Source organism: Poecile atricapillus, chromosome 5 (assembly GCF_030490865.1).
Source record: "Poecile atricapillus isolate bPoeAtr1 chromosome 5, bPoeAtr1.hap1, whole genome shotgun sequence".
In the NCBI taxonomy this organism is placed as follows: Eukaryota; Metazoa; Chordata; class Aves; order Passeriformes; family Paridae; genus Poecile; species Poecile atricapillus.
The window spans coordinates 22858508-22869772 of NC_081253.1; the positions used below are offsets into that span (position 1 = coordinate 22858508).

At 40.2% G+C, this 11265-nt stretch overlaps 1 protein-coding gene across 1 annotated transcript in view; it reads right to left on the reverse strand.

The window, feature by feature from the left end:
- TTN (titin) overlaps positions 1-11265 on the reverse strand; it is a 240302-nt gene that overhangs the window by 17335 nt on the left and 211702 nt on the right. The window contains exons 259-275 of the mRNA XM_058840325.1: positions 10767-11063; positions 10080-10667; positions 9681-9983; positions 9257-9553; positions 8513-8800; positions 8127-8426; positions 7726-8028; positions 7258-7563; positions 5381-7147; positions 4985-5281; positions 4143-4430; positions 3751-4050; positions 1607-3673; positions 1212-1514; positions 824-1129; positions 442-732; positions 21-320 (exon numbers count right to left, since the gene is read on the reverse strand). Of these exons, the coding sequence (XP_058696308.1) occupies positions 21-320; positions 442-732; positions 824-1129; positions 1212-1514; positions 1607-3673; positions 3751-4050; positions 4143-4430; positions 4985-5281; positions 5381-7147; positions 7258-7563; positions 7726-8028; positions 8127-8426; positions 8513-8800; positions 9257-9553; positions 9681-9983; positions 10080-10667; positions 10767-11063 (8601 nt within the window). The remainder of the gene's footprint in view (positions 1-20; positions 321-441; positions 733-823; positions 1130-1211; positions 1515-1606; positions 3674-3750; positions 4051-4142; positions 4431-4984; positions 5282-5380; positions 7148-7257; positions 7564-7725; positions 8029-8126; positions 8427-8512; positions 8801-9256; positions 9554-9680; positions 9984-10079; positions 10668-10766; positions 11064-11265) is intronic.

Genomic DNA, 11265 nt, shown 5'->3' on the forward strand with positions numbered 1-11265 from the left:
TGGAAAGTAGTAACACTCACTGAAAGCATTCCTGGCAATCACAGGTTCTGATTCAAGTGGAACACCTGGTCCATATTTGTTGACACCTCTCACACGGAAGATGTATTCATTATTTTTAATAAGTTTTGTTACCACAGTTGATAAAGTCTGGCATTCAGCCTCAACAATAACCCAGTGAAGTCTGCTGGTTTCACGCCTTTCTACAATATAGTGAGTAATTTCTGCACCTCCATCTTCCTCAGGAATGTTCCAGGCCAGAGTACATTTCTCTTCTGTTACTCTGCTAACTGTGATTTTGCCTGCACATGGACCTGGTGAATCTGTGTAGGAATCAAAATAAGTATTGTTATTAGTGGCTAAGGAAAAGTATCTCATTCTTATTTAAAAGAATGCGTGTTTTTTCAGTATACTAAGTATTAATAGTAATCATGGGATACATACCAAGCACTTTGACAAGAACAGAAATTTGTTTCATCCCACTAGCATTTTTAACTGTTAGGGTATATTTTCCACTATCACTTCTGTCACAGAACTTGATAATTGCAATAGCTCGCTTGCTGGTGTATTGCAGAGATATCTTTTCACATAGCTCCAGTTCCCGGTCACCTTTGGACCAGAAGACTTTTGGTTCTGGTTTTCCACCAATGGCTGCATCAAGAACAAGGTCTGATCCAGCCCTAATGCTCAAAACTTCTCCCTGCAATCTGGCATCAAGTTCAGCCTTTGGTGGTGCTGGAAAAAGAGATTTGAAAAAAAAAAATTACAGGCCGGTACTGAAATTAGAACATTATGTTTTCAATTGTTGCAAGTAAATATTCCTTACTGTATTCATCTTTGCAAATGACAGCACCAGTTGATTCAGATCCTTTGCTAATCACACCAGCAGCATTCTTTGCTAGTACACGGAATTCATAGGCTTCATCTTCACTAAGAGCTGTCACAGTAAAGAAGTTTTCTGAGACAATGGTATAATTGCATTTCAGCCAACGTCCATCGCCAGATTCGTTATATGGTTTGCGTTCAATAATATATCCGATTATTTTGCTTCCACCATCATAAAGTGGAGGTGACCAGCTCAGTGACACTGTAGATCTGGTGACATCTGTTACTTCTGGTCTTCCTGGTGGATCTGGAGGAATGAAGCAGAAAATATGAGAAATGCAATCCTATTTTAGCTTAAGTAAAAATGTAACTCTGAAAGTAAAACTTACCAACTGGATTTTGAGCCACTACAGGTCTGGAAGCTTCGCTAGCTTTGCTAACACCAGCAGCATTTAGAGCATAGGTTCTGAATTGATATTCTAGACCTTCCACCAACCCTGTGACTTTATAGTTGCAGTCACAGCATGGTACTTTGTTCTCCTTCACCCAAAGGATGGTGTTGCGCTCCTTCTTTTCCACCCAGTATCCAATGACCTTGCTGCCACCATCATGATAGGGCTCCTCCCAGCGAATGGCCATGGCATTTGCAGACACAGAATAGACTTCTGGCCTGGAAGGTGGGCTTGGTGGTACTAAACATGAAAAAGGTGGGGAGGAAAATGTTAGTAATTAGAAATACCTCAGTCAGAAGGAAAGAACAAATTTTGAGAAGTGTTTCACTTACCAAATGGATGCTCAGCAACTACTGTTTTTGATTCAACTGGCTTGCTGACACCAAATCTATTTTCTGAGCTTACTCGGAAACTGTACTCTTGATATTTTGTGAGATGACTGACTTTGATCTGTGTGCGTTTCACACTGGAATTCACCAGCTGCCATGCTGTTGTGCCAGATTCACGTTTCTCTACAATGTAGTTTGTGATGTCACTCCCACCATCATCTTCAGGTTCTTTCCAGGTCAGCACACAGGACTCAGCAGATACAGATGATATTTCAATTGGGCCAGTGACAGGACCTGGCCTTCCTATAACTACCACTGTGACAGTAAATGTTTTCACACCAGCAGTGTTCTCAAGTGTAAGGTAGTATTTACCAGAGTCACCTCTCATACTGTCTTTTACAGTCAGCGTGGTTCGGTCTTTTGTTGTCTTGATGGTCACTCTTTCAGTTTCCTTCAGCCTCATCTCCTCAAGTTTCCATGTCACTTTTGGAGCTGGGCGCCCACTGATCGGTATATCAATAGTAAAGGTGCTTCCAGCCTTGCATGTTATAAGCTGTCTGCTTATGTCACTGAGATCTGCTGTTGGTTCAATCTGTGGCTCCTTAACAATAACAGAAGAGAATGCTTCTCTCGGCTCACTGTAGCCAGCATCATTCTTTGCCTTGACCCGGAACTCATATTCTGTGTTCTCCACAAGGCCTTCAACGGTGAAAGTAAGCTGCTTGGTTTGTCCAGCTCCAGTCCAGGAGTCAGATCCTTTTTGTCTCATTTCAAGAAGGTACCCAGTAATACGGCTACCACCATCATGATCGGGTTTAAGCCAAGCTAAAACTACAGAAGATTTGGTTGTATCAACAATATCTAGTCTCTTAGGTGGAGCAGGTTCTTCTGTGGCCACAACTGGTTCTGTTAACTCACAGGGTTCACCTACACCATATTCATTTTCTGCTGATACTCGGTAGTAATATGGCATACCTTCTGCTAGATCTGTGACCTTAAAGATTTGTCGAGTGCATTTTGAACTCACTACTTGCCAGCTACGACGACTTGCTTCACGCTTTTCCACAACATAGTGGAGGATACGAGAACCTCCATCCAGAACAGGAGCATCCCACATTAAAGTAATAGATGTTCGAGTCACATCTTTAAATGTAATAGGACCTGGTGGACCAGGTGTGTCCAAAACCTTGACAGTGAATGTAATAGACTTGCTTCCACTGTTGTTTTCCACAGTAAAGACATACTTGCCAGCATCATTTCTATTGCATTCCTCTACAGTCAATGTGCTGAATGAATCAGTTGTTTGAATGTCAGCACGCAAACTAAGATTAGAATCTGCTTTGGACCACACTGCAGTAGGAACTGGCCTTCCAGAGAAGGCAATAAATAGACGAATGCTTGCACCTGCTCTTACAATATGAGTCTGCTTGAAGTTTGCATCAATATCAATTTCAGGTGCAGAAAGCCTGTCCACGGTTTGGACTGAAGCAGGAACTTCGCAACTTTCTCCTCTGCCAGCACCATTGACAGCACTAACTCTGAATTTATAGTGTTCTCCTGCCTCCAAATCAACAACAGTGTATTTAGTAGCGATAACAGTCTCTGCATTGACTTTCTGCCATGCTTCAAGATCAGCTTTGCACATCTCAATGATGTACCCAATTATTTCCATGCCTCCATCAAAAACTGGCTTTGTCCACTCCAAGCTTACACTAGTCTTTGATGTGTCTGTCACCTTTACAACATTAGGAGCACTTGGTGGGCTGACTGGTTCTCTGCATTTAATCAGCTTTGAAACCTCACTTGCAGGTCCAACTCCTGCAGCGTTTTCAGCCATGACATGGAACTCATACTCATTGCCTTCAATAAGGCCAGTTACTCTGTATCTGTTCTCAGTAATGGGCCTCTTACTGGATACTTTAACCCAGCGCATGCTCTTCTTTTCTCTCCTTTCGAGAATGTACTCATTTATCTCGCTTCCACCATCTGACTCTGGTCGTGCCCATGTCAGTGTGATACTGTCTCCTGTTACATTGGTAGGTTCTGGAGTTCCTGGTGCATCAGGGAGAGCTAAAAAAGAAAAACGTCATTAGAAAGACAAAATGGTAACTCCATGGATATTTGTGCAAAATGAGGGGAAAACTTACTGTAAGGTATTTGTGCAATAACAGGATCAGACTCCAATGGTCTGCCAACTCCAAATTTGTTCACTGCAGAGACACGGAACTGATACTCGTTGCCCTTAATTAATTTAAGTGCTGTATAGCTGCAAGCTTCACATTTATCTTCAACTAATGCCCAAGCAATCCTGCTGGTTTCACGTTTTTCAATTACATAGTGAGAAATAGAAGCACAACCATCATTAGCTGGAGGTTCCCACCATAATGTGACTTTTTCTCCAGTGATGCTTGTGAATCGTATTGGTCCACCAACTTTTCCTGGTGTGTCTGCAATTTTAAAGGTTCAGAGTTATAATTTGCTGACACTTAGAATAAAATACTATTTTTAGAAAGCATGCTGAAAGTGCTTGATGCAGTACCTTGTACTCTAATGGTAATATCTTCTCGTTTAGTGCCTGATGCATTTTTGGCTTCTACTGTGTACACTCCACGATGTTCCCGGACAGCATCTCTAATGAAGATTGTACTATATCCAATAGCTGTAGTTATTTCTATATTCATCATTTTATCAATCTCTTTACCATCCTTAAACCATGTCACTTTAGGTACTGGACGTCCTTTGATTAGAGCTTTAAGTCTAATGCTCTCTCCAGCTTTAACAGTAAGGCCTTCGAAGTGTTCAGCACCAAATTCAATTGTTGGAGCAACTAAAAAAGGAAAATATAAATCAATTTCCATATAGCTAAATATTTTTCTGATACTCTTCTAAATGTACTAGATATAAAAGTCTGTGATATAGAAAATTGTTTCACTTATGAAATAGCAGTTATTATATGAATGATAAGCTTATTTTCCCTGTAAGTATCCGTAAGTGCATCATATATATTGTGAACATATATATAGGTGAAAGGCAATGTGGTGTTAATAGTATGCTAAAAAACTTGAGGCACATTTTAATTTTGAAATTATTCAATGCATCAGAAAATTACAGTCCATGCTTTCTTTCCAACTTTGCCACTGCTGCTTATCCAAGAGAAATGTAGATTGCTGTGCTTTTCAGCAACTGATTATGTATGTCTGCCAGATTTGGGTCTTTAATTTAGACCTTCTTCCCCTGGAGTATGAATATAAATGTCCTGAATTGACTGGGAGGACCACCTGAGTCGCAAGTTCTTTGCCCCTTGACTTCCCACTTCCCATCAGAACAGCCAGAAACTCCATCTGGCTTCAATACCCAAGCCTATAAAGAAAAAATTCTTACCGTTTTCATCTCTTGTCATGATATAGCCTGAAGACTGTGAAGGTGGGCTGATTGTGCCAACAGCATTTCTTGCAAGCACTCTGAACTCATATCGGTCACCTGGACTGAGCCCTGTAACTGTATATTGGCACTCGCTGACATCAGTGAAGTTACACCTGAGCCAACGGTCTGCACTGCCTTGCCGCTTCTCAATGCTGTAAGCCACAATCTTACTGCCTCCATCACGCAGCGGGGGGTTCCATTTCAGGGTGATTGTTTCCCTAGTGACATCAATGTAATCAGGAGTACCAGGTGGGTCTGAAAGGAAAATAACGAAGATTTATTTTCATCTATTATTGCTCACAATAACATAAAAGAACTGAATTTTCTTGGATGAGTGATTAATCATTCACTTACCTACTGGAGAGACTGCTAAAGTAAATTTGCTTGGCTCACTAGCTCGGCTTAGACCTGCAGCATTTTCAGCATATACTTGGAACTGGTAATCCAGGCCCTCAAGCAGTCCAGTAATCCTGTATTCTCTGTTAGATATTAATGCAACATTAACCTTCTGCCACAAAATACTGTTTCTTTCCTTCTTTTCAACATGGTATCCCATAATCTCTGAACCACCATCATAAACAGGAGCATCCCAAGAAATGCTCATTCCATCAGCAGTTACATTGTATACAACAGGCTTCCCTGGGGCACCTGGTGGCTTGAATTGATGCTTTGCCACAACATCTGCTGAGACAAGAGGTGGGCTCACTCCATATCTGTTTTCTGCACGAACTCTAAACTGATATTCAGTATCTTTAACAAGGTTTGGTACTTTGAAGGTTGTTCTGACAGCACTTGAACACACCAGCTTCCAGTTCATTTGTGATGTTTCTCTCTTCTCAATACTGTAGCCAGTAATTTCTCCTCCCCCGTCATCATCAGGAGCATCCCATGACAAAACTACACTATCTGCTTTGATTTCATCTATTCTTAAAGGTGGTTTTGGCTTAGATGGAGGACCAAGAGTGATTACAGTGATTGTGAATGACTTTCTGCAGACTACGTTATCAAGAATTAAAGTATATTTGCCACCATGCTCCTTTTTCACATTCTTGATACTTAAGCTTATCTTGTTTTCAGTTTTCTTGAAGCGAAGGTGTTCTGTTTCTTTAAGAGGAAGGTTGTCCTTGAGCCAGCTCATTGACGGATTAGGTTTACCTTTATAGGGAAATTCAGCATGCAGGTTATGTCCAATTCTTACTGCAATCTGACCTCCAGGAATATCAGAAAGGTCAGCTTCTGGTGTTATTATAAGTTCTTTAACTGTAATGGGTCCAACAGTAACAGAGTCACTCATGCCTTTTTCATTTTTAGCAAAGACTCTGAATTCCATGACAGAAAGCTCTTTAAGTTTGTCAGCTACAAATTCACAGCTCTTGCTTGTGCCTGCGTACGTCCACTCTTTCTCTCCCTGGAGTTTCTTTTCAATAACATAGTCTGATATAATGCTACCACCATCATAGTCAGGTTTGCTCCACTGCAATTTAACAGAACTCTTCGTAGAGTCTTTCATGGCTAGGTCTTTTACAGGTCCAGGTACGTCTGCAGCTTTCACTGGTTCAGATGTCTCACAAGGTTCACCTAGTCCAATTTCATTTTCAGCAAGAACACGGAAAAAGAATGCAGTCTTTTCTGACAGGTTAGTCAGTTTAAAGGTGGTATGAGAACACTTTGTTGTAACAGTTGACCAGGCCCTCTTTGTAGCATCTCTTTTTTCAACAACATAATTTGTTATTTCAGAACCACCATTGATGAGAGGTGGCTCCCACACCAGTGTAACTGTGCCACGAGAAACATGCTTGAGCTGCAGCTTCTGGCATGCAGAAGGTGTGTCAAGTACTTTCACATTCACAAATGATGATTTTGCTTCTCCAACTCCATTTTCAATTGTAAGAACATATTTTCCTGTATCATTTCGTGTAACTTGAGGAATAGTAAGTAGTGTAGATGATTCTGTGTTTTGGATGATGTATCTTTCATCAGTCCCAAGATTCTTGTCACCCTTTCTCCATGTGACCGTTGGAGGAGGTCTTCCTTTGAATGGAATCATTATTTCCACATCTTCACCAGCTTTAGCAACAATGGATGTTCGAAGAGCAACATCCAGATCAATCTCTGGTGCCACTGTGGAAATAAATAAAAAATTAATAATGCATACTTGGAACGTAAAATAAGAAACGGTTTGGGAAAAAAAAAAAATCAGAAAAATAATAAATCACAAAGAAATACAGTACCAAGAATATCTTTAGCTTGAACAGGTTCCATCATTTCAATAGGCTCTCCTTGTCCAGCACAATTCATAGCAGATACACGGAAATAATAATTAACACTTGGCTGAAGGTGAGATACAACATATTCAGTTGTTCTCACTTCTCCTTTGGTACTGACTACAGTCCATTCTTGTTCTTCACCTTCCCTCTTCTCCACCACGTAGTGGGTAATTGGACTTCCTCCATCATAAGCAGGTTTAATCCAGCCAAGAGTAACAGATGTCTTGGTTGTATCCACAACTTTCAGCTTTGTTGGTGAGCCTGGCTTATCTGTAAATGATAGTTTACAGGGAAAAAAAAACACCAATCACATTCCAACTAATAGTAAAAAGGAAGAAAATCTGCCCTCGATTACATTGATACAATCCCACCCTAAATAGTAATTTTCCATTGATTTTTAACCTATTGGAAGAAATGCACATTGGATCTTACCAATAGGATCTGCAGCTTTGTAGAAGTCAGAAGCCTCAGAGAATGGGCCTGGTCCAGCTGCATTGACAGCACAAACTCGGAAATGATATTCGCTGTTTTCAGTCAGACCTGTTACTTTCTGTCTGGTGTCCCGAATGGTTTCTTTAGAGACCTTGAACCAACTTAGACTCTTCTTGTCACGTTTCTCCAGAAAATATCCTGATATTTCACTGCCTCCATCAACAGTGGGTCTATTCCAGACAACAGTCATAGAATTCTTGGTTATCTTCGTGACTTCCGGTGTACTAGGTGGTCCAGGTGTAACTGAGTAAAAAATCGTATGTCAGAAAATGGGTACTCCTTGCAAACAGTACATGAGACAATTCAGTTGCATAAGTTATTTTATAGAACTCATTTCTTACCAAATGAATTTTTGGCTATAACGGGCTCAGATTCCAGTGGATCACCAATTCCAAACTTGTTCACACCACGAACACGGAACACATATTCATTTCCTTTGATGAGTTTTGTTGTAGTTATGATACATCCCTCCAGCTTTTCAGAAATTAAAGACCATACAACCCGACTTGTCTCCCGCTTTTCAACAACATAGTGTGTTATAGGTGCACCACCATCATCTGCTGGTGGGTCCCACATTATTGTAATCTTTTCAGCAGTGACTGTCTTAAACTGTATTGGCCCACCTGGGGGTCCTGGCTTGTCTGTGGAAGGCAGAAGAAAGAAGATGCTAAGTATTCATTGCTAAACTATTGTTTAACAGTAAAATACAGTTGTATTTAAGACATACCAAGTATCTGTACTCTAACATGGGCTGATGCTGAACCCATGGCATTCTTCAATTTTAATTCATAGGTGCCACTGTCGAGTCGATTTGCATCCTTGATGAGTATAGAAGCAAATTCTGTTGTGTTTTCAAAAGACACTAGTGCACTGGTTAGTACCTCATTGCCATTTTTGAACCATTCAATTGTGGGTATAGGCTTGCCTGAGATGCCTAATTTTAGCTTAACTGAAGTTCCTGCTTTGTATTTCACCACTTCTGTATATTCTGGTGGCACATCGATTTCAGGGGCACCTTAAGAAAAAATAAGGATAAGTTTAAAACATGTTTATCATAGCCCAGTATTTAATAAAACCCCCAAATAATACTACCCTGTTTAATCTAAAAGTTAAACGTATTTGATAAATACAGATCAAAGTAAAGAGAACATATATAACTTAAATCAGAAGCCTAGTGTAAGTTAGAACTAATCCTATGAAGAAAAGACAATTACATGTATAAATACATCCACTTGAACAATGGGCAGACTTCTTTTTCTCAGAGAATAAAGATACAGGAAGACTTTGAAAATGGAGACACAGCCAAAGATGGTCCTAACAATCAAGCCCAAATGCTCACAGTCAGTCATGTTTCTTCAATAAATCATTATAAACTAGCCTTCCCTATTTAAAAGACCATGAATCTACAAAACAAAATGGCCATTGTCCTAGTACATCAAAATTATACATTATATCATCGCAAAACACTTACCGTATGTATCAACACATGTGATAGGACCCACAACATCCGAGGGATTACTAATGGAACCAACAGCATTCTTTGCAAAGACCCGGAATTCATACTTGGAATTCTGTGTCAGGCCAGATACTGTGAACTGAGTCTCAATAACATTGGTGAAGCTAGCTTTTGTCCACCTGCCATCTGGAAGATCACGTTTTTCTACAATGTATCCTGTGATTTTGCTACCACCATCAAATGCTGGCTTCTGCCAGGAGAGAGTGATAGAGGTCTTGGAAATATCTGAGGCACGAACATTTCTTGGTGGTTCTGCAGAAGGAAACAAGAATATTGCCAATAATTAACAGCTATTTTGAATACTGGCTTATTGTACAGAAAACATTATCATGGGGGAAACAAAATGATTTGGCTTCATTATTTTATAGAGAGTACTTACCACAAGCATCAATAGCAAGGACTGGATCAGAAGGACGACTTGCTTTTCCAACGCCAGCTGCATTTTCTGCATAAACTCTGAATTCATAGATAAGGCCAGCGCTGACTGTGGTGACTTTGAAGTGAGTAGTACGAATAAGGGTCTTGTTAGCCTTCTGCCATAATATACTATTTCTGTCTTTCATCTCCAGGTGGTATCCCATGACAGCACTGCCACCATTAGTGACTGGTTCATGCCATCCGACAGTAATACTCTCTCGGGTAACATTAGTGACCCATGGTGTAGAAGGAGGGCCCGGGGTAGCTGATGATATCAAAAGAATTGATTGTTAACCAATTTATATTTTCAACATCAGAGCACTAGAGTATCAATGTATACCATGAGAAACTCGTTACTCACTGTAAGGAAGCTGGACAACCACACATTGCGAGTCTATGTGATCGCTGATGCCAAAGCGGTTCTCAGCTTTGATGCGGAATTGGTATTCTTCTCCTGTTGTGAGCCTCATAACTTTGATAACGGTTCTAGCAACAGTGGCAGACACTTCAGACCAAGCAGCAGTACTTGTTTCTCTCTTCAGCACAATATAGTTGGTAACCTGACTTCCACCATCATAAGCTGGTGGTTGCCATCTGAGTGTTACACTCTCTTCAGTGACATCGCTAAGGACAACAGGACCAACGGGAGGACCAGGTCTATCCAGCACAACAATATTAATAAATGATTTTGTGGTGCCACTTGAGTTCGCAGCAGTAATGTCATATCTGCCAGCATCAGCAGCCACACTTTCTTTAAGGTTAATGATGAGACTTTCTGCAGTGGTTTCTGTGTGAAATCTCATGGTAGGTTTCAGTGCAACACCATCTCTAGACAATGTGACCTTTGGCACCGGTTTTCCAAAAACTGGAATTTCAGCTTTTAGGTTTGATCCTGCTCGAACATAGACAGTGTTATGAGGGAAGCCCTTCATGTCAATCTCGGGAGATTCTGAAAAAGAAAACATTTCCAAAACATTAAGAGAATGTTCCATCTTTTAAAATATGAATGCAATTTAATGTGACTTTTGTCTCATGTCAAGAAGCATACCTAATTGTTCTTTAACTGTAACAGGGAGCAGTAGTTCTTTAGGATCACTTAAACCTGCTTGGTTTTCTGCAGACACCCTGAAGAAATAGTCGACGTTTTCCTTAAGACCGTGGACAACATGATGAGTTGTCTTTACAACTGCACACTTAACCCATTTTTGCTGTCCTTTCTCAAGAGCTTCAAGGAGGTAGCTAACAATTCTGCTTCCACCATCGTGTTCTGGTTTTAGCCATGAAAGAGAAACACTGTCCTTTGTGACATTTGTTACTCCTAGCTTTTCTGGTGGGCTGGGTTTTTCTGAGAAAAAAAGTGCAACATGTTAAACAATATAGAACATATTTACTTTTTATATTAGCAATTTCGCAGGAACACAGTCTGGATCGAGAAAATGTGTTTTTAAACAAATTTGTATATTGGAAATAATTTAAGTAAAATCCAAGCAAAATTTAAAATTCAAGCTATTACTTAGCTCTTTTTTATTTGTAAAACCTCAGACATA